General features: G+C 54.0%; 7 protein-coding genes across 7 annotated transcripts; 3 read left to right on the top strand and 4 right to left on the bottom strand.

Annotated features, from left to right (window-relative positions):
* Positions 1-325: 325 nt before the first annotated feature.
* Positions 326-2887, top strand: POSPLADRAFT_1185680 (hypothetical protein). Its single transcript, XM_024489168.1, has 13 exons — positions 326-549; positions 605-809; positions 862-1297; positions 1350-1400; positions 1451-1572; positions 1627-1702; positions 1763-1816; positions 1868-2009; positions 2064-2139; positions 2198-2283; positions 2341-2350; positions 2407-2667; positions 2720-2887. Exons 1-13 carry the CDS (start codon positions 335-337, stop codon positions 2819-2821), a joined length of 1836 nt encoding a protein of 611 aa, XP_024334512.1. The 5' UTR covers positions 326-334; the 3' UTR covers positions 2822-2887.
* A 2434-nt stretch (positions 2888-5321) lies between these two features.
* Positions 5322-7450, top strand: POSPLADRAFT_1185677 (hypothetical protein; the record flags this gene model as incomplete). The annotated part of the gene is made up of 6 exons (XM_024489167.1): positions 5322-5680; positions 5731-5839; positions 5885-5992; positions 6041-6712; positions 6775-7109; positions 7163-7450. The coding sequence occupies 6 exons, from the start codon at positions 5322-5324 to the stop codon at positions 7383-7385; spliced, it is 1806 nt and encodes a 601-aa protein (XP_024334511.1). The 3' UTR covers positions 7386-7450.
* Positions 7451-7631: 181 nt separating this feature from the next.
* Positions 7632-10229, bottom strand: POSPLADRAFT_1067767 (hypothetical protein; the record flags this gene model as incomplete). The annotated part of the gene is made up of 4 exons (XM_024482224.1): positions 7632-8224; positions 8280-9095; positions 9348-9917; positions 10094-10229. The coding sequence occupies 4 exons, from the start codon at positions 10227-10229 to the stop codon at positions 7674-7676; spliced, it is 2073 nt and encodes a 690-aa protein (XP_024334510.1). The 3' UTR covers positions 7632-7673.
* A 4140-nt stretch (positions 10230-14369) lies between these two features.
* Positions 14370-15795, bottom strand: POSPLADRAFT_1049921 (hypothetical protein; the record flags this gene model as incomplete). The annotated part of the gene is made up of 2 exons (XM_024479874.1): positions 14370-15003; positions 15062-15795. 2 exons carry the CDS (start codon positions 15793-15795, stop codon positions 14370-14372), a joined length of 1368 nt encoding a protein of 455 aa, XP_024334509.1.
* Positions 15796-16202: 407 nt separating this feature from the next.
* On the bottom strand, positions 16203-17926 carry POSPLADRAFT_1156224 (hypothetical protein; the record flags this gene model as incomplete). Its single annotated transcript, XM_024487043.1, has 13 exons — positions 16203-16250; positions 16309-16502; positions 16559-16700; positions 16748-16820; positions 16872-16907; positions 16964-17018; positions 17069-17123; positions 17176-17228; positions 17284-17369; positions 17426-17536; positions 17593-17678; positions 17736-17776; positions 17827-17926. 13 exons carry the CDS (start codon positions 17924-17926, stop codon positions 16203-16205), a joined length of 1080 nt encoding a protein of 359 aa, XP_024334508.1.
* Positions 17927-21141: 3215 nt separating this feature from the next.
* POSPLADRAFT_1049919 (hypothetical protein) lies at positions 21142-22827 on the bottom strand (the record flags this gene model as incomplete). Its single annotated transcript, XM_024479873.1, has 6 exons — positions 21142-21151; positions 21203-21289; positions 21657-21708; positions 22026-22133; positions 22262-22471; positions 22689-22827. The coding sequence occupies 6 exons, from the start codon at positions 22825-22827 to the stop codon at positions 21142-21144; spliced, it is 606 nt and encodes a 201-aa protein (XP_024334507.1).
* A 1275-nt stretch (positions 22828-24102) lies between these two features.
* POSPLADRAFT_1071604 (hypothetical protein) lies at positions 24103-26820 on the top strand. The gene is made up of 8 exons (XM_024482456.1): positions 24103-24399; positions 24452-24754; positions 24839-25243; positions 25301-25346; positions 25387-25649; positions 25700-25837; positions 25888-25993; positions 26050-26820. Exons 1-8 carry the CDS (start codon positions 24307-24309, stop codon positions 26580-26582), a joined length of 1887 nt encoding a protein of 628 aa, XP_024334506.1. The 5' UTR covers positions 24103-24306; the 3' UTR covers positions 26583-26820.
* Positions 26821-26998: the final 178 nt, after the last annotated feature.

Genomic DNA, 26998 nt, shown 5'->3' with positions numbered 1-26998 from the left:
TTTAGCGCGGAGAAGCCCTTGACGCCACGCCAGCGCCCTTGTTCTTGTTGGGGAATCTGTACAGCATGCAAAGTGCTTGTTTACTCCCTCGTTGCGACCTGATATCTTTGTATCACGAGGTCGTCCATGCTCGGTGATAGTTCCTGAGAGCCGCTATAAGAAGTTTCGCACCATCCTCATCAGACCTCGAAATGACACATGCGCATGTCCCTTGTGTCTATTGTAGTACCTACTCTCAGGGTCGTGTGCCATTCGGAAGCGGCATCATTTTGGCCGCATTATAAGCCGTAGGGCTGCGCTGTTGCATGGTTAGAGTCCTTGGCATAACTCCAGCATGAGATCTCTCTCGGCGTGGCTTGGACTTGCCTTGACGTCTCTGGTCGCCGCTGCACCTGCGGGAGAATGCGCTCACAAGGTCAAGGAGAGCGTCTCTCCGCCTCGAGGTTGGATCAAGGGTAGCCCTGCACCGACTGATCATGACATCGAGCTTCGGATTGCATTGCCGCAGTCCAACTTCGCCGAATTGGAGCAGCATCTGTGGGAAATCAGGTGCGCACAATCCATTCTACTGCAGCTACATCTCACTCTGAGCATCGATCGTCAGCGATCCATTCCATCCACGCTACGGTGCGCATTTATCCAAGGAGGACGTCGAAGCGCTTGTTGCTCCACACGATGACAGTGTACAGTTGGTCGAAGAATGGCTTGCCTCTCATGGACTTGCAGGAGATGCCCTGTCTCGTTCTCCTGCAAATGACTGGATCACTGTCAAGGTTCCAGTCAGCCTGGCAGAGACCATGCTGAAGACGGTACATCCACCCAGAAGAGCGGGCTGACGTTCCTACTCATGCATAATCATAGGAGTACCACATCTGGACTCACGCTGCAAGCGGAGACTCACTAGTCCGCACTACATCGTACAGTCTTCCAGAGCACCTTGTTGATCATGTGGACCTCGTGCAACCCACGACAATGTTTTCGCGATTCAAGAGGATGAGTACTACCTACAACTCTTTACAGAGACAGTCCTCGATTATGGCCACTGATCCGGGATACATTCCTGATCCCTCTGCATATGGAGGACAAGTGAACGCGAGCTGTAACGCCACCATTACACCAACGTGCCTCAAGCAGCTGTATAATGCGGTGGCTTACGAACCAGCCGCCGCAGGAGTCAATAAGGTCGCCGCCACCGGATATTTGGATGAATATGCAAATCATGAGGATCTACAAATGTTCTACGCGGCACTTCTGCCTCAGGCAGTTGGCTCTACGTTTTCTGTGGTGTCCGTCAATGGTTTGTCTGTTAATGCTGGCCAGTTTCAATTCGTTTGATCATGTGTCCATAGGTGGTCTGAACAATCAGACACCAGCAGAAGCAGGTGTCGAGGCAGACCTTGGTACATTTGTTTGTTCTCGTCGGTTGCTTTTGGCACTAAGATTTTCTCAGACGTCGAGTATGCGTTCAGCCTTAGTTATCCGACCCCCGCGACATTTTATACGACGGGTGGTAGCCCGCCCTTCAAGCCGGATGATCTTGAACCAACTGACTCAAACGAGCCGTATAGCGAAGTAGGTACCTGAGTCGATCACAGTGCTCCCTTTTTAAACGATATGCACACGCAGTGGCTTAGCTACATGCTCTCTATAGAGGATCCACCACAGACGATTTCGACAAGCTATGGTGATGATGAACAGACAGGTAACTGGTGTAATACGAACCCTAGAAATCCAATTCTCAAGCTGCTTCTTCTCCATTCAGTTCCGTACAGCTACGCGAAGCGCGTCTGCGAGGACTTCGCTCAATTGGGTGCGTGTTGCGATGTTTCTCCGAATAGGCACTACAATGCAACTTCCCTTCTAGGAGCTCGAGGCGTCTCGATTATATTTGCGTCTGGTGACGGTGGAGTGGGTGACGGAGATCCCGACCCAGCAACGCAGGAGTGCTACAGCAATGACGGACGCAATGTGACAGAGTTCATCCCTGGATTTCCTGCAAGCTGTCCCTAGTAAGTCTGAGTGCTCGTTGAAGTTATGGGAGAGTGAGCAGGTCTGTACCCCAGTGTGACTGCAGTTGGCGCGTTACAGTATGTTCCTGAGATTGCAGCCAACTTTTCTGGCGGTGGATTCAGCAACTATGTAAGTGCCGATCACAAGCATTTCTGATTAGTAGATAGCTGATAGAATTACATGCCAGTTCCCGCGTCCATCCTACCAGAATTCTGCTGTTGAAGCATATTTGAGCAAGTTGGCACCAGGTACCTATGCGGGGCTGTATAATCCGTGAGTAATTGTGCATCTACTGGCTTTCGAAACGCTCTGACTCTGATTTGAGCACAGGAATGGCCGTGTATGTGATTCAAGAACATGGTGATTTTTGCTCCGTAACTGATTCCCCATATGCAGGCAATCCCCGATGTCGCAGCACAGGGAGTGAACTTCCAGATATTCTGGGATGGGAGTCCGTACCTAGTTGCCGGAACGTCGGCATCGACCCCGTCGTTCTCGGGCATCGTGTCCCTTTTGAATGATGCACGCATTGCCAATAGCTTGTCCCCCCTGGGTTTCCTTAATCCTCTGGTCTACGCGCTCGGCACCATCTCCTCGCCTGCATTCAATGATATCACAGTGGGCAATGCTCCTGGCTGCGGTACTCAGGGGTTCAATGTGAGTCTAGTGTCGCCGTCCTTGCAGTATTTTGATATAAAGTGCGGTGCAGGCGTCAGTGGGATGGGATCCTGTGACAGGATGGGGAAGTCCGAATTTCGGTGTTCTGAAGGATATTGTACTTGGCAATACATCAGCGCTATGGAGCGCTTAGGCAGACCGATGTGTATTGTGGGTGCTTAGCAGATACTCCCATGACGATACAATCACTGCTACTCGTATCAGGCGTGGTGCGGATATATGAAGGTAGCTGAAGAGGACTGTTGACAAACAGTTTACACCTGCGAGGTGACATCATGGCAACGCACTGACCTAATAATGTCAGGTACCGGGCATCACGGCCGCGCCACTATGAAAGGAGGGTCTATTTTAGCGTCGAGTGGCGCTAGATGGAATCCGCAACCTTGCGTAGCCTCATCAGAAGATTAGCTGCACGACAAGATCGAAGGACGCGGCAAGGTGGGTCATGCACATGGCGCGTGGAAACGCCTGAGTGAGCGCACAATGCGATCTGTTTATAACACCTTCTCCGACCCCTGGGGTATGCACCACTCGCGAGATCATGACAGGGAGAAAGACAGCCGCCCGATAAATTATAGTATGACGGTGAATCAGGGTCAGCGGTATGTCTCATTGCCTTCAGACCCGGACTTCGTATCTGCCTCTATGGAGGCTGTACCCTTGAGCGTATCATTTCCAGGACATGCTGCTGGACAGCATCTCTGGTATACAACATCCTGAGATGTATCAGATCCCGCACCCATAGTAGTGTTGACAGTGGTGTCCGCTCACCTTTCAGCCAGCATGCGGATCCTCATTTTCTGGCTAGTATTGACACTCGACGCCTTCGCTGCACGCTAACCGGATAAGCATTGGGTTACATTAGAAGAACCCTGTGGCTCCTGCTGACATAGTGCTCAATACCGTAAGTCAAGCCATCCGAACATTCAGATGAGTCTGCGTTGATGAAATACGTGATGCAGCAATACCATGTCTGGGTACATGATAGCGGGGACTCCGTAATCCGGACAACATCCTATAACCTACCGGAACACCTGCACGAGCATGTTGATGTAATCCAGCCGACCTATTTTGCGCGCGCCAATCGTATAATGATGACGTAGCATTATTTCGGAAGAAATGCCACAAGCACCGACTCTCAATACATACATGTGCCTCACGCGTACAAAGGACTAGCAGATGCAAGCTGCAATGAATCAGTCACACCGCAATGCTTACAGGAACTGTAATGTGGTCGGCTACGAGCCTGCCGCGACAAACAAAAATCACATCGGGGTCTCCACCCGGGGTATTCGGACGCTCACGCGAACTTCGACGACTTCGAGCTATTCTCGAAAGACGTTCCACAGGTAGAGGATGCGACCTTTGACTTTGTAATCGTTAATGGCGCACAGAATAATCAGTCACTGGCTGGAACTGAGAGCGATTCCGGCGAGGCCGGCCTAGGTGCGTGCACGATGGTCAATTATCGAAGCGTGCCTTCACCGAAAGCGTCTTCGCTAGATACCCAATATGCCTTCCGAGGTGTGACATGGTCGACGCCGAGGATATTTTGGTCCACCGCGGGTATCCCTCCTTACGATGCCGATGCGATCGAATTCACAAATACGAACGAGCCCTATGCCAACATAGGTCAAGTGACTCTTATCATGACCTTGAAGGCGGGCACTGACAACGAATCTCAACACCGTTAGTGGCGCGATCACATCTTAAGTATTCCGAACCCTCCGCAGACCATCTCGACAAGTTGTAGTGATGACGAGCAGGGTGGCACGTGGGCTAATCGCGCGTATTGTTCATGTCTCTGCCTCTCATCTCGTCCTCGCGGTCCCGGAGAGTTACGCAAGGATAATTGTTCTGGGTTTGCTTAACTGGGTGTGTGCATGGTTGAAGGAGTCCATCCACGGACCTCTTCACCGCAGGAGCCAGAGGTGCCTCGCTAATGTTTGCCTCTGGCGATTTAGGTGTCGGTGATGGTAATTCCTCCGCCGGGCCCTTCAAATCCCCTTACCTATGCTATCGGGGCGTTGCTCCCTGAAAGCTTCAATGACGTTGTGTAGGGGTCCGATCCGGGGTGTGGGGCTTATGGATTCAATGTGAGCTTTCTCATCGTTCCTTGACACTATCGCAATACTTTATCTAGGCTACGATTGGATGTGACCCAATTAGCGGCTTCGGAACGCCAAAATTTGGGCAGTTGAAGGATATCTTGGAGAACATCGCTCTCAAGCATTGACTTATGTACACCTCGTCTACATGATTCATTGTCCACTTCTGAATATGTGATTCGTGACATCAACGAGGAAACAACATGTGCAGAATGCTACTTGCTGCTTGGCCGGTCTCAGCAAGTACTCGTAGATTCAATGAACGCATATGGAGGTGTTGTTGCTGATGTGGCTCGTCAACCTATTGGCAATGACAACTCAAAAGCTAAATTAAGCCAGAAAATGTGCGACACATTTTCATAAACGGTCAAACAGGGCCTGCAACTTCGACCGCGACGTGACGGTATGAATGTCACGTGGGGCGCGACACATCTCAGACGAGCGCGTCCACCTTACCCTCGGTCCACTACTTGAGAGCCGAACTTCACCTGGAACATTGTATATGTCTGGAATTCTGCATTGACTATGGACACAGCACCTGCTACTCCGCGCAGACAGACTGGCTATGATGCAGCCCCTACTACAACCCCGCAAACAACCCGAGTAACCACATCGCATGTGATACAGTCGTCGCCGCATTACCAGACCACCCGTCGGCACTCGCTTTACGGCACAGAAGACCGTGTGATAATAGATCCAGGATCGCGTCTCTGGAAGGTGGGCTTCAGCGGCGAGGGCAAGCCCAGGGACGTTTTCTACGCGGGAGGAGAGAGTGGCACGTCTGTCTGGACACTGAACAGAGCACCCGGCTTGCTCGAGCGTGAGGAAGAGGATAGGCTGCTCGAAGCAAGGTTGCAGACAAGTCTACGCTTCGTGTTTCACAAGTGTGTGCCTGTGCCCACCGATTGCTACGCATATTCTGACCCGGACGAAGCTCACTAATGACCGACCCGAAGTCGCGCAAGGTAATTCTGGTGGAGCATCCTCTACTTCCCTTGCACATAAAGGAGACTATTGCAAGAATATTGTTCGATAATCTGCAGGTACGCGGACGTCGTGCTTTGCAGAGAGATGGCTCATTATGTTAGGTCCCCTCTATATCATTCGCGTCAAGCCATCTGCTCTCATTGCTTGCTGCTGGGCGGATAACAGGGCTGGTGCTAGATTGCGGTCATCTTGAATCAACAGCTCTTCCGGTAAGCACGCTGTGCTACACGTGTTGGATGTAACCAATCTCTAGCTAGATATTCTCGTCTAGACCGCTATTTCCACAGCTTCGCACGACACCATTAGCGGGAATGCGTTTATCGTCGCATTTGCGTGCCCTCCTCCTCCTGTTCGGCACATATATCCCGCCGTTAACCTCGCTTAGCGCGGCTGCAAACATCCCAGCGGCAACCCGCTCCATGCGGGTCCCCGAAGAAGTCCTCACCGATGCAGTCATAGAAGAAATCAAGACGCGCTGCTGCTTCGTTGGAGAGCCTCTGGACGTATCAGACGCGCACATTATGTCCCCCTCCGGTGACGATTCGACAGAATTAGACCTTCCCCCGAGTGACCCAGCCATGTCTGAGTCAGAATTTTCTCGCGTCTCTGCAGATATGGAGAGCAACTTCTCGAGTCAACATGCTGCATCCTCGGGCTTTTCGGTCGTCTCCCATTCGCAAGTGCCTAACCCTGACCGCCGTCCCGGAGAGACCCACCTGCAAGCCCTCTCGCGTATGTACACGCGCCATTCGACCGCGACGGACCTGCACATGCGTGTGGATCCGCCCGCATCGCAGCAGACCGGCACTGGTCGCGGTACACTCGTTATCCCCGGTTGGATCCGGGAGCGTGCCGCAGAAGTGCTCTTCGAGGGTGGCGACGTCGACGAGAGTAGCATGGCAGAGGTTATTCTTGACTCGCTCCTCAAGGTATGTCTCATTACTAAGCTCTCATGCAACATGGGCTCAAGCCACCGCGTGCGGCGTACCAGGTCCCGGTGGACCTTCGGAAGGCCCTCGCGTCAACTATCCTAGTCGTTGGTGGCACGCCCATGTTACCAGGCTTTATCCCGAGGCTCCATGCGGAGCTCGTGCGTGCGATATCAACATCACCTGCTTCGGCTTCTTCCCGACCACCCAGTCGCCGCGAGCGTCCACGGCCCGCGCCATATGACCGATACGCGCCGTTATGTCCGTTACTGCCGTACTTTACCATATTAAACAATCCGTCCCCACCACCTCCCATCTCCAGCGTGAGCTCGAACGCTGGAAAAGCGCCTGCATTCACTCCTGCGACAATGTCATGGGTTGGTGGATCCTTAGCTGGGTATGTTAGCTTCTCATCTCTGTGTCAATGGTATGCTTACTCTCATTACGCAGCGCGCTCAAAACCGGAGGGGTGGAGGTCGCACGGGAGAAATGGGACGAGGCAGACGTACAATCGGACGATGATGCTATGGAGACTGCACCCGAGACCATGCGATCACCAAAAAACATCCTCCCTGATTGGACACGATCACCATTGCCCGCTGGTGCACCACCTGCGCCGCGCCCCACGCCTGTACAAATACCGATATCGACGGAGACCGAGGTTGGTGCATAAGATGTAATTCTATTGATGTCTCCACATACGGCCTACTCTAATACACCCTACTTTTGGTGTGACAACGAGTTAAGAACACTTCACGACGGGGTCACAAACTGCGATTAACCTACAACAGTCGAACAACAGCTAATGAATGATAAGGTCACAAGTACACGCGACACCCCAATATACAGCTATAGATAAGTAGGACAATGATGGTTTGAGTTTAAAGGTGTGCTGAGAAGGCGAAATTCGAAGGTCGGAGAAGAGAAGACAGACCATGCAAATTCCAGGGGATAAGTGGACCTACAACCGCGCATGGAAAATTCGGATGGTCAGCTTTGCAGCTGAGCTCGCGATGGCAGTTTGCCACTCCTCGTCAGAAGAAATATAGCGCAGCGGTTGCGCTTGGTCCCCTCCAAATGTCGAGCATGAGTTCGAGCGAGCCCGACTTTGTGCCGCCACCCGCGCTCGGTCGTTCGGTGGCAGGTACGCGATTACGAAGGTTTCGGGCAGCTTCAAACCCTCGTGCTTGGCGAACTTCTCGCGGATGCGCTCGCGGATTTCAAGGAATGACATAGAGTAGGTAGCGCGCAGGAGCACGATCGAGTCGTCAAGAATCACTTTCACCGCGAACGTCTCTGGCCCCGTAGGGCTCGTGAGACTGTATGCGGCAGATGTGGGAGAACTGGATGCCTGCGCAGAGAATGGCAGGTGGAACTGCGCAGGCGGTCTGTCTTGGAATGACTTGGGGAATCGGTCAGGAGACGACGGCTGCATGTTGAAATGCGTGTACTCGTCGCCCTGGTCCGAGCTGTATACAGACTCGTCGGGTGAGGCTGAACGCAGAGTAGGATCTGGTCATTGATTAGCCTCTGACCAATGCACGTTGCTACGCTACGCCCGACTCACCATAGAAATATGCGTCTACGAAATCATCCTGCTGCCCGTCCCACATCTCCTCCGTTGGGATAGGGATCATCGACAGGGAGCTCTCTGGCCGCCGCCGTGACCCAGCCGACAGTGAGCGCCGCAGGCCATTTGTTGGTGGGGGCGACCATTTGCGCGGGAGCACCGCATCCACGGACGTACCCGACATGAGCGAATTGATCGTCGCGATCGACGCCCGCGCGGGGTTCGACGGGACGTAACGCGCCAAATGGCCATTCACTGTACGCTCGTCAGCACACGGGTCTGGCGGGAAGCTTGACATGGCCGTCGCGATGCTGAACTCTGACGCGATCGATGTACGCCAAGATGAGGGCGTCGAGAAGTCGGACAGCATCGACGGCGTGAGAGATGACGGCCGCGATGAGGGCGATACTGTCATCGCCGACGCGTCGTCGTCGTACACCGTATGTACATCTTCGTCCCCGTCTGTGTCCCCGTCCCCTTCGATGATCACACAATTGCGATTCGTTGGGTCAGGACATGAGCTAATGCGCACCCGCCGTGGGGGCCGTGGCGCTTGGATACTGAGCTCGTTCATTGGCTCGACGAGCTCGCTGTCTTCAGGGAGCGATTGCAACGTATGGTGAGCACCATCGCCCATGAGCACAAACGGCACCTCTTCGATGCCCACGCGCGTCTCCGCACCCTTCGCGAGGAATGGCTTGCGTGCCAACCAAAGCGAGGACGTAGATCCGGTTGAACTCCGCGCGCTGGTTGGCCGCGCATCCTCAACCTTGCGTACAGGCGAAGGGATAGACAGCGAACCGCGGTGCGAGACTGAGAAGGGAAGTGCAGGTGATGAAGCCTCAGGGGAAAGGGGAAGGGGGGAGGCGCTACTCGAGGCGCTCGAGGAGGATGTAATCGAGTCCGAACGTGCGTACTTGCCGCTCACTGTGCGGCGAGAAGATGCAGTGGATGGGTTCGGTGAGGGTGCAGATGGGTGCGCAGAGTGGCGGGGGGACTCAGGTATCTGTACAGAGAGATTGGAGGCAGAAAAATACATGGACATCGTGCTGTCTGCAAGAGAACCGCGCTTGTCATCGCCGCTCGATGTGAGATGCGGGTTGAGCTTCTTGTCGTGATCTATATCGCGGCGCCAGTATCCAAAGAAGTCGCGAACTGCACGCGTGTCGCGCAGCTCCTTCATCAATGTCGGTAACTCGTCACTCCAGAGCGAATCGATCATTGCCTTGAACTCGCGACCGCGCTGGTCGATCGTCGACTGGCTCGCGCGGAAGATGGTGCCCTTCTTCGTCAGCTTGGGCACGATCTCGTGGATGTCCTTCGCGATGCTGTTCGCCTCGGGACCGGGCGGAAGCGACTCGAAGGACGCCGCCTGGTCAGAGTGAATATAGACACCGTTCTTCTTGATCCCTTTGCCCGCGGCAAGACGCTGCCGCTTCGTGCGCGCCATCAAGCCATACTCCGACTCGAGGAGGTCTTGAAACCATAGGCAGTCCTCCCACCGCCGCCATACCTCGTAGTCGGTGTGCATCGAGCTGCCCGACTTGCTCGACTTGCTCGATTTGCTGGACTCATCATCAAGTAACTCCTTGCCCAAGATAGGGTATATGTGCATGCCATAGCAGTATCCGCTGCCTGCGGCGCGTAAGGCGAGCGAAGGACGTACAATAACAAACACCACATACCGAATTTCGTTGGAGGCAGGACTTCCACAGTAAAGTTAGATGGTGCAGGGCGGCATACAGCTCGTTTGTAATTCTGTGCGTGCGCTGATGTCAGTAGCCTGGTTTGGCAAGAATAGATAAACATACATGTTGTATTGGTGGACCACCTAGGGCACCGGTACCAGGACCACCCTTGGATATTATTAGCACTTGCAAACAGTCTGCTGGGAGTGGTGAGGGAGCTCACCAGAAAATCACCCGCGACAAGGGCCGGAGCAGCCATGTCGACCGTTAGGTGGGTGTAACCTAACGGATGAGTGAAGTGTCGTGCAGCCAGCTTTGCGAATGGACCGGGCTATCCGCGTGGGATAGCCTCTGGGGGAAGACAATAAGGACAGGGGCGTCACGGGAGGCGGGGGGTGCATGACTCACGAGTGACGCGCGGTGTGTAGGATAGACAGGAAACAATAAGTTAGCAAAGCGAACCACGCCGCGTGCTGGATAGGGCGAGAGCTATCAGCTTGGGCCACGATGGGCAAGCGAGACGCGGCGCACCGCGTGCGTGTATTGCGCGCAGGGAGTGCGACGGGCAGGGAGGGCGAAGGGCGGTGAAGGGAAGGAATGGTAGAGCCCTCGGACGAGCTGGTGATGAGGGCTGCTCGAGCTGGTGCATTCGCAGTTATTGCTCTAGCGGGGGGGAAGCTGATTAGATTACACTGGCCTAAATCTTCCCAAGTGTTCCCCCTAATCCGGCTAGTACTCTCCCGCCAATCACACGGCCCTCGCGCCCCTTGCGCATTCCCTTTGCGGGCCGTTGCCCAGCCTCCTGGCACGCCACCGCTCGTCAACGCTGTTGGCAGGGCCGCCCTCGACGTGTCGCGCGCGAGCAACAGCAATGCACGCAAGCAGGAGGACATCTCACGACCCTGACCAGGGACATGTGCTTGCCGTAACGTGCAAACAGGACTTCCCACCAGAGACGCTTCAAATCGGGTGATGCCGGAGACCTACCGTATCGGGAAACTCTTCAGTGAGCGCCGGCCGCCCGGGAGGACTGTGTTACCGAAAGGAGAAGTTCACGCCCCAGATCCAGCGGCCATCGCCAGATTCAAGGATGATGAGCCTCGCAGGCGCCCATCACGATCATATGCATCCCAGCCAGTTGTCATATGCTGCTCGTCGCTGCCAGATGCTGCTCCCGCCTGGCCCTCGTCTTCTAGCTGCGCTTCTCGTGGCGACAACGCTCACACACCTCGCGCGCCGCCAGCGCTCGCAACTGATCCCCTGACAAGATGCTGACCGCCATGCTGGCGGTATTATCCTTCTGTGGAAGGCCTTTCTATCTGTTCGACCGTATCGTCAACGTTTAACCATTATTGGCTGAGAAAAATGTAACTCGCTCGGCGAATAGACCCTTCATGCGATCGTGTGAGCCCTCGTTTATGGCAGCTCAGGGCACCCTGGGACCGCATCGGCCTTTCTTTGGCATAACCGGCATAATTGTGACAGTTCTCGACATCCCGGGTTGACACGAGTCCGCCAGGTCTAATGTCGTTTGATGGCGAGCGCGGTCCCGAGGCTGCATCTCCAACGGATTCTGGAAAGATAGTATGGGAAGACCTTTTTCTCCCAGAAGGATGATGTCGTTTACCCGCGGTGCCGCGAACTTCGCGTGAGCTTGATATAAACTTGTGTGGATGTATGTGCACAGACACGTAAATCTGAGCTCATCGTCTCTTACTCTTTGACCTTCGCTGACGCCAAGTGCTCAGCACATGGCTCAACCCTCGGCATGACGTCTCCAGCTTCGATCTGCAAAATACGAGCATGGCATACCGGTGTCCTTCATCAGGCAATTTGTTATGGCCGTGCATCACCGATTCTTGCGCGTGAGCAACATCGCTGTTCGAAGCATATGAAGATCGTTCGCTCGCGTGCGTGCATCCTTCCATGTAGAACACTGTTGGGCGTAGAATCACAGAAGAAACCCAGCGACTATCCCTGTATAGCGCGGCTGGGCCATTCGCATGGATCATCTATTAGCTGTGGCAGCGAACTGACTAAGTGGGTACATACTCAGCACCCTGCATAAGAGTCTCAACAACATATTGACCCCGAACCTGGTGCGCGCACTACAACTTGACGGCGCGGTCCCCTCGCAAATATATGGACACGCAGGCGACAAGTCGGGGGAGATGGAAGAGAGGAAACCAGCTCTGAGAGGTGAGTCCGCTCTTATATATGCGTGAGGACAGATGCTGAGCGAAGGGGAACAGGCCGTCATCGCGAAGATGCTCATGACATCATCAAAGACGAAGTGTCACCGACGCATCGCCTGATTCGGTAGGTGCTCAGCCGGAATAGGAAAGAGCGCGACGAGAAGGCGCGGTGTCGGCGGGTCACACGACCATCAAACGACTCCTCCAGGAAAACTATGACATTATTCTCGGGGTTTATTTCGGTCGTCGTCTATATGTGTCCTATCGGAGAGCGATTGCCCCGGAGGCTTAGCTGAAGCTGCTGACATTTCTGGGACATCTTGAAAATTAAAAAATGGGTAAGTGGAATGCACTTACGCGACGCTTTCTTTCCTCATATACCTTACTCAGCTAACAGCGCATGGCTGGCTCAACGTAAAGAAAGTCCAATGGCCCAGACATTTGAGTATTCGGGCAATATTCAAACCTCACGAGTCACCATGGAGCAGTACGTTCATCCACACTGTGTAGCTCACACAGCTATAATTTCGCTCAATTATCCCAAATGATAATCGCGCGAATACACTTGACCGTATTGACCGTGGACAAGTTGCATCAAATGTTGCTGCGTGTGCATTACTACTCATCACAACGATTGAGCCAGCCTGCTTTTGCTTCTTGGCAGTCGAATACGGGTTCTTGCTTCCTCCAGCCCAGTAATACTCTCCGCAAGTGTGTCGAATGCTGGGCCATCAATATGTCCGCGGACACGGTGCATGATTTTGGCCGCCAACATACTCTGTTCGCCTCAGACCCCGCCTCCCACCCTGACCCCGCGACCGGTTTCCGATAACGAAAATTACCATCAAGCCTCGGCTGGTTGTCCTGATGGTCCATCCCTTGCCGGCCAGAGCTTCTTCCGGCCAGGAGTATTCGCCAAACATCGCGGCGGCCGTGTCAAGCCAATGCTGAGGAACCTATTGAGGGATCAACCCAACCTTGGACGCTCAAGGGGATGGTACGGTGATAGTATCCCTCGCGGCAATTACCATAACGATTTTGCTCTAGATCGTTGTAGGTACTTCTTGTTGCGATGCTCAAGGCCTTGGCTCCAGTGTACTCGAGCGCGTTTTCGATGCCCTAATCTGGACGCGTTCCGGTATTCTAGAGTGTTCCTCCGCAGAGCAAGAGTACGAGGCGGACCAGACTGGCTGACATTATCCTCGAAGGCGAGGACTTACTCGAGGACCCCATATTCGTCCTCCGGCGCAAAGTCGCCGAGTTGGTTAGCTCGGCCGCCTCGTTCCTGATCGAGCAAGTATGTCCAGGCCTGCGGCGCCCTGCCAAACCATCGAGGACGAGAGTCGCTATCGTCTAATTTGTAATGCTGCTCGAGGTATCAGGGTCGCGCATCGAAGCCACGTACGACTTCCATCAGGCGTGAGCACGCCGTCCAGCTCACCAGAATTAGCCATCATCTAGGCCTCATCGGCACGCGACCGCGAGCCTATGCGAGCCCCTGCGAATGTCAACTTCGTTTCAGCAGTAGACTGCTATCCACGGCTACCCACCCGAGTCCGTCGCCAGGACAGAGGTCATCGTTTTATATGTGTGACACAGCCTCGCGTGTGCTCGTGTGCTCGTGTGCTCTCTTGCTGCGAATTTTGACGTACTAGGTTGAGATAGGGGTGTGGGTAACGCGCCCGCCAGTTCGGGTCCCCAGATTCAGACGCTCCGATCGCAACACAGTCGGTAGTGCCTGGCCAGGGGGTGGCGTGTCCGATGCTCGGTGCCGAATTTGAGTGCCTCAGTGATATCAGGTATCAAACGCAATACATTGCGTTGACGTCTAGACAGGCTGCATCATGCACCCTGGTTGTTCTGTTGCAACTTGACAGGGGGCTCGGCGTCGGTATCATCTGCCACCGTAAATGAGTGACGCCGAAATGTACATGCCGTTCCGCAAAAAGACCGCAATCGCCACACAAGACCACATGTGCTTACGCGGATCGCATGCACACGACTGTGTCACAGATGCCGTCAATCCCAAAAATGCATGAGACAGCGTGGCTGCTTGGGAAGTATTCGCGGCAGAAGCGATATGCACGCGCGGTCGATGGTAGAGGTGCGATCCAATTTGATAGAGATTCATCATATAATATACATGCATTAGAAGCAACCGCGCAACAAAGCATGCATAGAAAACTGCAGTAGATCACCATTCACTAATCCTTGTCCACACCGTTAATACCCAGGATGTTCCTCATAACCAGCTCCTCCCGCTCCTTCGCCTTCTGGCGGCCCTCCTTCAGTCGCTCAATCCCGCCGCGGATACTTTCCATGTGAACCGCGGCAGGAATGCGGTCGCCTATAATCTCTGGCGCCGCAGCACGATCGCGCAACTCCTCCATATCCGCGCTCAATGTCCCTAGCGTGTGCAGTGCGGCCGTAACGTGCGCAAGCGCGCGGCTGCGGTAAGCAGACACGTTTTGCAAGAGCGCGAGGTGCCGCTCGTATGTGCGTAGCTGTTTTTTGTTCCAACCGAACCTTGTCCAGAGGCTTGCGAGCAACTCCTCCTCTTTGGATGAGATTGACGCATCCTCGCGTGATACAATCTCTTGTATGGTGACCAGATGTTCCTCGAGGCGTTCGAGGTGTGCAAGCTCTAACTCCGCCTCGAGTACGATGCGCTCCACAGTGGACGCAAGCATGTCCATGGCAGTACTGAAGGTTGCGAGGGCCACTTCTTGCGCGCGCTGCTCTTTACTGGTGGCGAATGGCCAAACCTGTATAAGTCCCGACGGCTCTGCTTGGGACGCCTCGATGGCGCGCATCGCGTGGTCGTTCACAGCAACGATACTGTAGACAAATGGTTCAATCACGGCGACACTATCGAGGATAACGAAAGATGCCACACCTGTCCACGGCGCCACTAATCTTAGCACCTAGACTTTGCAGGCCCCGGCTAGCCTTCTTCGCGTCACCGACGAAGTCTTTGAGTGCATCGGCAAGCGCATCCCTGCTCGACATGTTGCTCGCGCGCACAAGCAGAATGAGATCGCTTGTGGCCATCTGGGCTCTCTTGATATCGATACTCAATCCGGATGCATCAACCGATTCCGACATCAAATGTCCGAGGTTGGATGCCTCGATGTCGGCGAGCCGAGTATAGTCGGCCTGCTTCACTGCATTGCTGCCATACGATGTTTGACAGAACGATGAACGCGAGATGCCAGGAATGTAGCAGACTGGCGAGAAGACTGTGCGGAATGTGTGCGAGAGCTGGACGAAGAGCACCCCGAGGATCCATAGAAAAAGTAGGACACCCAGGGGCTTGCGAAGTAGACCGAAAGCGGTGTTGAGGATGTCCCCCATGTAGCGCACTGTGGACGCAGCAGCTATCCGAGTGGCTTTGCCTAGTTCCTCTCGGTCGACCAATGGCGTATTGAGAGGTTGGGAGCGAGCTCTGGATTTTGCTGACTTGCGGGTAGTCTGAGATGTGATGTAGACTGTCTTTACACCAGCGTTCCTTCGTCTCTGGCGAGCGAATGTGGGCGGCAAAGAGGACTGGCGAGAAGAAGGTGCTTTGTCTGGGACGTCTTCCCATTCGTCATCGATCAAAGTGTCCTGGTGGTTGGCATGAGTTGGCATCTCATTATACTCTAATCATCGTGTACCTTTCTGCTCATATTTTCTTGTATATCTCTGGTGAGTGTCACGAATGGATGGGTTGAGTTGATAGAGCTGTACGACTGCGTTGAGCATGTTAGACATGCTGCCACAACGTTCAGACCACAATAGGCGCCCAGTATAATGGGCAAACACGTGCATGCCAATAATTGAGCGCTAATTCCAAGATATATGATCTAGTACCATGTTGAACACTTGGATACTCGCATTTATGAGCTAGTACCTGAGGATCTACATTTTGCATCACGAGGAGCCTCGATTGTCCTAGCAGAAAATTGGCAATATTATGATCGCCAGTACATTCGCTTCGATTTAATCATGCCTTATAGCACGATATATATATGCGATAATAATGCTCTACTGTTTTTTCAATACTGCCGTCCAAACTTGTCCAGTGCTGGTCTCCCGAATGTTGGCTGAGGAGATAGCATTTGAGAAAGACATCATTCTGTACAAGCGCACGCCGTGACTCACCAGAGGAGCAGGCTTATTGCCCAATATACTTTCCATCTTTTCCAGGACTTCCGGGGTCAGCTTCGGAATAACATCCAGCGCCTTCAGGTTGTCGACAATCTGCTCGGGCCTAGACGCGCCCAATATGACGGTAGATGTGTTCGGATTCTTCGCCACCCATGCGAGCGCGAGATGCGAGACTTTGCAGTCAAGTTCTGCGGTACAGACAAATATGTTAGCTGGGTTTGCGACCAGATTACTCATATCTTACCAGTCTCAGCAAACTCGGCCAGTGCCTTGATTTTCGCGAGCATTGCTTGGCCCTCCGGAGTACTCAGCGATGCCGCTTGGTCCTTGAATTGCTTCTCCTTCTCAACGGCAAGCCGAGAGTCTGCAGGTATGCCATTGTTGTACTGCACACTGATGAGTTGTCGAACGGCAGATCGTGAATACAACCCACCTTGCCAGTGAGGAAGCCCCCAGCAAGCGCGGAGAATACTGTGGTGCCCGTACCATAGGTGCTGTAGATCGGACTGCCGCAATCAAATGAGCACAGAAATTTATACAAAGTAATCAACGCTCACTTGTATTCCGACTCGCATCGCTCACGATGAAGCATACTTCCCATTGAGCAGAAATGAGTAGAAATTCGCTCCTCTTTATTGGCGAGACGTACTGATGTTTGACTTGCTCAGCGATGGGACCAATTAGACCGAGCTTGTCGGCAACGTCTTAGAAGGCTGAGTAAGGGCAAATCCTTGTTGAGTGGTGCGCGACTTACGGTGTGCTTCTTCGATCTCCCGCGCTGACCATTCCGAGGTTGCCCAATAGAACGCCTGAGCAATAGTGTCATTGACACAATTGTTTCAATGAAATTTCCATCCTTACCCAACCCTGGTCGATAACAAAGTTGAATGCGCGGACTGTCTCCTCTATCGGAGCTGGTAACGTGCGTGTCAGAAGCTTACTAAGTGTACGAGAAAAGGAAGTGCGCACTCGTTTGATCAGGACGATGTGCAAAGATGACATCTACGTAGTCAAGTCCGAGCCTTTGAAGGGATTCCTTCGTGCCCTCAATAATACTGTAGTTGACATGTTTGTAACGCTCGGCTGCTCGTCGACCACTGGCCAGACTTACTGCTTCCGAGACAGGCCCATGGAATTAGGCCCAGGATGGATGCCCCAAAAGAGCTTCGTAGTTATGACAAGATCCGTGCGGCGCAAACCTAACTCCTTGATTACTCGACCGCTAGGTATCTGGGATCAGCTCCTGTTTCAAAATACGATGATGGCCACAACACTAACATTTCCTCCTCTGACTTCCCGGCAGCGTAGCCCTCCGCCGTGTCAAACATGTTAATTCCGTTGTCGAAAGCGGTCTTAATAATATCCTAATATCCCAAAACTCCGTTACGCCCGTAGGTCATGATTTCATCGGCGGAACTTACCTTTACGGGATCGCCCTTAACCGAGCCACCGAGAGTAAGCCCTTTCCACAATTTCAGTGGTCAAGTTGAGGAGGAGAGTTTAAGCACTCACATCCGCCCAAAGAGAAAAGCGGCACTCGCAGACCGCTAGGACCAAGCCTTCGGAAAGGCATGTTCTTCGCGTCGAACTCGATTTTGACTTCTGTGGTCATGCTTGCTGTAATGAAGTGATGGTACTGAGTACTGCTGTGTGGAGTGTAGGTGACCGACGATGTCTGCAGTCATCGTCGTACCCATCTTTATATTCGAATAGACCGCGCTCGGCCGGCGAAACCTCGGAAAGAGCGACGTTTGCAGCCCATAAGCAGATTCGATCGCGCGACGCATACAGTCATCTGATCGTCGGCAGGCCGTCCTGGTGCTGCATCGTGAATTGGATTTGGTGGTGTATCCCACCGGAGCTTCATGTGCAGCCTGATGACCGTGTAGAGGTCGACTGGGACGCTGTTATCGCGACATTAAGTCGGATCTGGCGGAAAAATACGTACATTGCTCAGCACTAGACCACGAGAGGGGGTTGCTCCACGGGGCTAACTAAAGTATGGCTGAGAGGAGTACGTAAGAAGGTTGAAGGCGGAGCGTTCTGGGCGCTTACTTTCAGACGCGCCTAATAGATAACTATTAGTGCGATTCGGTATACTTGTAGTATCTATTTTACGTGCATATTGAGCGATTCGCAAATCTCCTTGTCTGAGACGACAACGTCAGTCGAAACTTAGCATTGAAAAGCGCTGCTCACTGAGACCGTCATTTACGCCTGATATTCTACCACGAGCTTGAAAAGAAAGAGGTGGCTAGCAAATCATTCTGCATGTGGGCAGGCACACGAAAGCTCGGCGTCAGGAACATTCACTCATTGTGTGTTCAGTAAGAGCGGCGGTTCGAGTGGATGACAAGCGGCTGTGGTAGTAGACATATAAGTGCTTTGAATTTCAGCGGAGGGTTGGGGAAATGTATGAAGCTTACAACTGAGGTACGATGGAATAATACAAGCAAACGACAACCGGTTGACCCACTTACGCTCATGATATGTTTATTATCCTCGAATTTGGTTGCCAACTTCTGCGTTGCTAATAAATGGATAGAATCGGATAGAATCGGTCACTACATACAAGTTATATGAGCAAGCAAACAGGTAGGGTCAGCGGCTAGTCTTTCATTCAGCCAAGTCTACACCCTTTGACGCCAAAGATGGCCGAAGAGGTTCGTCGAATAAAAGCGGCAATGGAGAGCCGCTCAGGTTGAAGTCAATCCCAATGTCCGTACAAAATATCCGGTGGACAGGAGTTGCATTTGCATGGGAGGGGCAAGGGCATCAAAACGTGAACGTGTTATTAAAAAAAAATCGTGCCGTCGTGCAGCATGTTCACTGATGGCGCTATGGTGCTGGGGCTCCCATGGCCGGGGCAGGTGGGGGGTAGGGGGCGCGGCAGTGGCAGCAAAGTCGTCTGCTGTGGGGAAGTGTCAGCCTTACGAATGGTGGGGGCACCTAACTCCACCTAACTTCACACGAGCGACCTACAATAGAGTGATAGAACACTCTGCAGACGTCTGCCAACAACTATCGCACAGGGCCTGCGGTGACTTCAAAGGCGACTAGTCATTGGTCATTTAAGAACGACGGATTACTGTCATTTGCAAGTATTGAAGTTGGGTTGACCTCAATAGTGGCTGAAGACATTGGGCCAGCGTATGGATGGGCAGCTCACAGTCAATGTCTGGTCGATGTGTCCAAACAATTATCCGGTTTGCGACTCCGACGCACAGGTGCCTAGTCCGAGATGTTAGACGATATACCGTTGTCTTAGTAGCTGCAGTGCTGTGTGCTGCGGCATTGATGACTAGCACAGGTGTGCTGAAATTGCCGGATTCTACCTTACACCGAGAAATTTGCATTGCCCGAAGCCTAGACTGTTTCACCTGCAGCCCTTGGCGCGTAACATATGTTTGTGAGCGGCAGTGACGGGGACGCCCTGGTGTCAAGCGGGGGTGACCAATTTGGGTCAACCCATTCGTGGAAAGCTTCTACGCGTCTTCCATCCACCTCTACGAGGCGTTCTATAACGGCATAGTCGGACGTATTTTCACAACGGGTCAACGATGTGGACGCGCTGGTTATGGCAATTGGAACTCACGCAATACGATACTGGCATTGAATCGACGCTATTTTTGCTCCCTGCCGGTGTGCTGTGGTTGCCGGAATACTAGACCGGAAATCTGGGCGTATTCTGTCACTATAAGCCAACTGCCTGTCAGTCGCCCACACGATGCGTCTGCAAGCGCATTGTACATGCGGGAACGCACTTGCCGTACTGGTACAGACAGAATACACACTGTTTCCCTTGGTCGCCGCGTCAGGTAACCTCGAGAAAACAAACGCACTAGTCCTAGGAGAGCACTTCCTGCGCATTGGAAATAAGGAAGCTGATGCATCGCCTTGAGTCAGCAAGGAACATGCTCGCTGGTGGTTGCCACGAAGAAATCGGCGATCGTTCGCAAGCTGATCTCAATTTCGTGGGAAAACGACGTCAAACCTGACCGGCTCGCTCAGGACGTGATCGTTGCGATCCTTAAGACACAGAAAGACCCAGCGGTTATGTTAGACCCGAATGCGTGTGGAGATAACGTCACAGTGGACCATGCCGATGATATACGTCGTGACGAATTTAAACCCGACAACGTGGAACCGACCCAGCGCTCGCGTTCGTCCAGGGAAAATGTCAGCAAGCGGCAGAGTACAGGGAACGTATGCACTTACGGTTGTCAGGGCGTGGACCATGTTTCATCCGGATCTGTAGGTGCACAAGCCAGTTGCCTTCGTGTTGCTGGATGGGTCCACTTGGTTCATAGGGAGAGAAGATGATCTATCATCCGGAGTAGTCTCATGCCCAGAGAAAAGTCGTATCGTTGGAGCTGCGTAGACTGGGGTGAAAGGAACATCAATCATCATGTCGTACTGGCGCAGATAGAAGGCAAACTGACATGGACCTTCGTAATCACTCAAAGATGGTCGGGGTCCGCTGCATACAGTCTTACAGCGTGGAAGCCTTTGGGTGGGCAGGCCCGTCCAGTCTCCCATGACACAGTCAGGAACACATGGAGAGCTGTTTAGGCATGGTGTTACTCTAGGCCAGCAATTCAACGGCAACAAGCCTCATGCGTAACCCAGCTTCTGAACACAAATAGACAAGGGAGCTCGCGATGATACAGCCCGCGTCTGGCTATCGTGCAGGGGCCCATGGAGAAGGTGTCGCTTAGACATCAAATCGACATCCCCTGATGCAGTCGGTTCAGGGCGTGGGTTTCGCTATTCATGACAAATAATCCGGCGCACGGGAGCGAGAGCGCCACGTTCGCGCGATGGCAATCACAAGCGCCTGCACGGCAAAGAACCATTCTTCACTGTACGCGCACTCACGTGATGGGACCAGACAACCAGGAGCGGTGCCCATAGAATACCATGCACGCCGTAAATCCGCACTTGACAATTAGCGGTGAGCGGATTGTATGGACGTCTGTGAAAGGTACCAGAAGACCACGGGGCGCTGTGGTTGAATCAGGTGGGTGGGAGTGATGCGAAGGTCGTCCCGTGCGAGAACATCCATATTTAGACACACCGCGTCCTCTGATGGAGGATTGCAACCCGAAGAGCGTCATGGGTGGAAATTTGACAGGGAATGAGCCACCGACAAAGATGCACTGTGGCAGTGACTTGCACCAGCACGATGTCTGCTACGCATCATGCACGGAGAGGTCAGGAATGACAAGGCCATCTCCGCAGGCGTCCAGCTAGAGCTTATACCAGGCCGACGGGCCGTCTGCCCAAATTTCCTTACGACTGAGTGAGACTTGTCTAAATCAGCGTTGATGAGCCAAACGTACCCACGAAGCCTGCTATCGATGATTTTGTACGCTAGTATGCGCCACTGGCGCACTATCGGTGCTCCGTATGCCCAGGTAGGATGAGCGTGATGGCAAAGTGTCCCTATTCGGCTTGACGATCCAGTTGGGCGGGGACTCAGCATCGCTTGCCCAAAAGCGGCGGACAATCAAGGTTTGAGGGGTCTCCCCGATGGGGGAAACCGACCCCTGCAGGATTCGCGGAAACCATGATGAGTAAGCAGATCGACGATTTCTGAGATTGAATAACTCTGCAAGAGCCAATAGCATGGATCGCTGTGGGTCGGAGCCCACAAAGGCTGTGTATCGAGATGTTGGCACAATTAGCGATGCGGAGCATCAGACACATACTTTCCCATTTGGCGTGCGACCGAGCTAGCCCACAGATTGATCTTCCCCGCCCTACTACCACCACGACCGGACGCCATGCCAGCCGCTCCTCGAAGCTGGCGCCGTTGTCTTACCGCAATTCGCCCGTCTGCCCGTCGTTTCTAACATCTGTCTGTCTGGACAAAGGCAAGCATACGTCTTGTCATCGAATGTCGTTACTAACTCGGCAGATCTCAGCGAGATGAAGTGTTACGTACAGCTAGTAGCACCGTCATATTCACCGTTGGATGCGATCTGCGGCGGCAATAATTCGCTCGACGTGACGGCGAGCACCGAACATTTGACATCCGTCGAACAGTGGCTACAATTTCCGCACCACGGCACGTCGCATTGCTCGATGCGCGCATGCGTTGAAGAGCCGCATTGACCCATGTCCTTGACCACGGCCCACCGCCAGACAGTGGTCTCTGAGGAGTTGTGGCACGTCTAGCCGCCAGATCCCACTGGACGATATTTGCATGGTACGTTTGCATTATCCTACATCAAGGAACGGTTCATTCAGTACACACTGCTGACATGTGGCATCTAGCCTCCATCTCGAACTCATATACGAAGCGACAAAACACCGAATATGACTTCGTGGTCATCGCCGGAGCGCGCAAGATAGCTTGGTCCCGAACTCACTTGGGATCTGGCCGCACCTGTGGTCTCGGCGTCCCGCGGCGTCTCTGCTGAAGCCTACGTTGGTCTCCTTCCCCTCTTGCCCACCCTTCTTGTCTTCCAATGCCTTCTGCGCCTCACCAGCACCGATTCGGATCACCATGATAAGGCATGGGATCTTGCGCCGACAAACGGCGACGTGTCGTGTCGTCGGTTTCGTCTACGAGATACGGTTTCATAATGCTGAACATTGGTTCCACGGTGTCTAATAACACTACGCTCGAAGCTTCAGGGTCAGCTTGCGGATATAGACGTTAATCAAGACTAGGTGTCTGACCTTGCGCTTTCCTTGTCCATCAAGAACACTCACAGCCGCTGGGTTATCTGTATAGGGAGATTTAGATATGCGCAACCTTATCGTGACACCTATGGTCCCAGGAGTCTCCGTCCTTAGCATGCGTGGGTCAGGGTTGCGCTTCTGGCTAGGAACTTTCCCTGTCAGGTGAGGACCGTCTGTGCGTTCATTCGCACCACCTTCTCCGAAGCTTGCGGCACATTTAGCACCTGACGTATCGCAGAATCGAAGGCGTGTTGCGAGATACGCGATGGCCCGTGTGCGCATCCTTCCCGCTTTGTGGGATCAACAGCCGCCTTTGTGGGATCTGTCGTCTTGGGCTGCGTGGGCTCACGCGGTGGCGATCTCTTGGGACGAGATCGAAGGTCGAGGTGAAACGTTTGCACGGTCATTGGATCTCACGGCCCAGGAACCGGCGGCCATCTGCGGTCTTGGAAGTAAGCCTGATCACGATCCAGGCGCTGGCCGGGTAGAAAGCTTGCGGTCATTGGCCGATCCCACCGGAGGTTTCAGTGAGGATCATATCTACGCAGTAGAGTAGTTCTCGGGGACTCTCAGGGATGCGGGCCGCGCGGTGCGCTGAAAGGGACTTGTGCGATGACCGGGCGCGGGGGAAGAGAGGGATAGATGCTGAGGGCGATTCGGCGGCTGATGCATGGAATGGAACGATGGCGGCGCCGAATCCGCAGATTCGCCGTGCCGCGATTGGGGATTTACGTACACGCTGGGCCAGTGGATCTAGCATCGGGCAATAGAGGTTCCCGGGTGGCCGGTTCTCCAGATTGGTGATGGATCTCATCGAGACTCGGGCCTCAGTGTGCGCCCCCTCTCCTCCTATGCGTCCCCCCCGCGCAAACATTGCTGAGGGCGGCGTCGGTCAAAAGAAGGGTGAGTCTGTGTGCGCAGCCTCGGGCGATGCGGCGCCGATTGAGCGGCACGACTTTGGGGGCGGACGAATCGGAGAGGAGTGAGATTGCCCGATTTCTGTGCGGCGCATCAAGTTCAAACTCCGCTCAGATTGTCTAGATCATCTGGCCCTTGCCCGCGCCCCCTTGTTTGCTTTTCTCCTTCATCCTGCCGTGACTCGCCCAGATTTCGCCACGATTTCCGTCCGCTCTACCTTGTCGCCTACCTCGCAGCGTAGTTGTAGTCGTTTCGTGTGCTCGGCAACGCCAAGGGCCGTTTCCATCTTGTAGTCGCGAGCCTTTGTTCCAGCACTCCCGATCCGCGTGTCTTCGCATCCGCCGAAGCGAAATAATTTTGCAGATTGCGTATCGCATAGCAGCCATGGCATCGTCGCCTCAGTATACTTACCCACAGCCACCGCCCCCGGCGCCGCACCAGCGGTTGCCGTCTATCAAGGAGTTGCATTTCGACAAGGTTGGTCATTGTATGCGCCTGTCCGGCGACGCGTCGCTCACCGCGTTGGTAGATGGAGCATGCGCGGCCTGCCCGCCCTGAGTGGGCACGGCCAAGTCCGCCCAACCTGCCTCCTCAGCACCAGATGAGCATGCCTCCGCCTCACGAGAGCCCGAAAACGCAGTATCCTCACTCGCCCGCACCACCCAAGATGGCAGAGCAGTATGCTAGTTCAAACATGCCCCCTCCCCAGCAAACGGGGCACAGCAGCATGGGCCCCGGCCCTTCCCGTGGAGAGGCGTCTTCCCAAAATTCCTCGAAGCGTCCGCGCTCTGGGTCAGATGCAAGCGTCGGCGTCTCTCCTGGGCGCTCCCACGTAAGCATCTCTTCTCCCGTGAGACACGTTGGCACGATGGAGCTAATCGCTCATCGATCGGGCATGCGTGATCCTGCATTGTAGGCTTCGTATGCACCACAACACGCATACCCCTCACAGCACCCATCGCCCTCGTTCCAGGCAGGGCCCCCAGTCCCAGTTCCACCCCCGCACGACTCGGTGCATCCACCGGCTCCTTTCACGCACCCCCCTCCGCCATATGCATATCCTCATCCTCACATGGTCCAGCGCCACTACGCAGTTCCGTCTCAGGTTCCTCAACACATGCCGCCGCCTAACACCTATCCTCCGCCTGTAACACCCCACGAACATTGGCAGCACCATCCGCCGCCTCCGCCTCCGCCGCCACCCTACGCTACTTTCTCAAGGCCTTCGGGGATGGCCCCACCAAATATGGATCCTCGAGCCGCTATGCCACCACCGCCTAACACGGTAGATGTGAATGCGCGGCAGCGCCTTCTCGCCGAGGTGAGCGCCTTTGAGTTCATTCTCTTAGTGAGTTTGTCTCACGCGATTGTCTTACAGATCCACGAGCACTGCCGTGTGCTGCAAGACTTTGCTCACCACTATGGTAAGTTGCTCCATCTATTGTTGCCACTGTACCCTCACAGGCTTTGCAGCGACGTTGCAAGCTTCGCAACCAAATATCCAACCTTCTCCACAGGAGATGCAAGACATGAGTTGGCGGGCGAATATCGTTAATCGTCTGATTGAAGATCTGCGGCGTACGCAAGACGGCGGCGGTTCTCGCGATAGTGTCGCTGCGCCGAGCAACGCCACGAGTGCAACGGACGAGACCCCGCGTCCTCCAAAGCGTCCATGGGAGGACATGTCGCGCGATGAGGCTCCTGCCTCCAATGGCAACTATCCTGAAGTAACTCGATTTGTTCACACCACTCGCACGTCAGCTGACATACATCACAGCAGCCACAGTCCCAATACCTCGATGTCGCAGACAAAACGACTGCCGAAGCTGACATGGAAATCATTCGCAGCAAGCGTGCGACGAGCACCGGTGGCAATGCGCCTGGTCAACCCAAGAGCAAATATAGGAAGAGAAGCGTACGTGAATGCTAGATCACCGATCTCACAGGCACTTATGCTTCCATCAGCGCGCCACCCCTCCAGGGAAATGCCATTCTTGTAACATCAGAGAGACTCCGGAGTGGCGACGTGGCCCCGATGGAGCACGGACGCTCTGTAATGCATGCGGCTTGCGTGAGTGAACTCATGCATCTCAGGTCGCTACATGACGTCTGACGGTTTCGTGATAGATTACGCCAAGCTGATGCGGAAACGTGAAAAGGGTGCGGATGGGAAGACGATACCAATTGACCTCCAAACATTGCGTGCGTCGACGCAGTCTGCACGTGGGACTGATCCGGAGCAGTCGCATCCAGCCCCCGTGCAGCAGCACCATCCGCATCCGAACCCTAACGTCGTCCCCTACGAGCAACCGAAGCAGCAGCAACAGCAGCAGCAGCAGCAGCCTCCACCTGCGCACGCTAATCACCATCCCGGACATCCCTCGCCGCACCCGCACCCGCATGGTGCTCCGTACCAACTGATGCCTGTCAATTCGGGTCCGTCTCACCCTAATTCCCAGGCGCACCAAATGATGCCTCCGCCTCCGCCGCCGGTCCCTGCACAGCAGACGCATGGCGAGACTGGGCTTAGCGTGCCTCCGCCGCCGTGGATGACGTCGTCATCGTCGTCGTCGTCTGGTCGCTCCGTTTATCAGTCGGACCACCAGTCGTACATGCGAACGTCGCACCCGCCGTCACATGCACGTGCTTCGCCCCAATGAACGGCCAATGAGGTAGTCCTGTGCCTGTGTGTGGCTAAACGGAGGCTTCTGCGTTGAATCGCTCGGTCCCTTTTGTATGCCTTGTCCGGTCATCGTATCTCATGAGTTGTCGTCTTATGTTCTCTCGTCTGTGACCTTTGTGCCTGTCTTGTCGTCTCCCTGTCGATATATGCCTGTACCGTCTTGTCTCGTAATCGACCGTAGCCATAGCTCTCCCTAATAAAACTGTTTTGTGCAATGTCCTGGGAGTGATCTCAAGTGAGATCTGATCTCACAATTGCACTGTCATAGGATCGACGATGATCGATCTCAAACACGAGGCTACGGAGATTGATCCATGCGTTTGAAGGGCTCGCTCCTGCCACTCTACGCGTGCCAGTTATACATTCCGCTGACTTCTAATGATACATTCCTCG

Source organism: Postia placenta, assembly GCF_002117355.1.
Source record: "Postia placenta MAD-698-R-SB12 unplaced genomic scaffold POSPLAscaffold_17, whole genome shotgun sequence".
NCBI classification, from domain to species: domain Eukaryota; kingdom Fungi; phylum Basidiomycota; class Agaricomycetes; order Polyporales; family Adustoporiaceae; genus Rhodonia; species Rhodonia placenta.
This window is presented reverse-complemented; position numbering and strand designations above follow the sequence as displayed.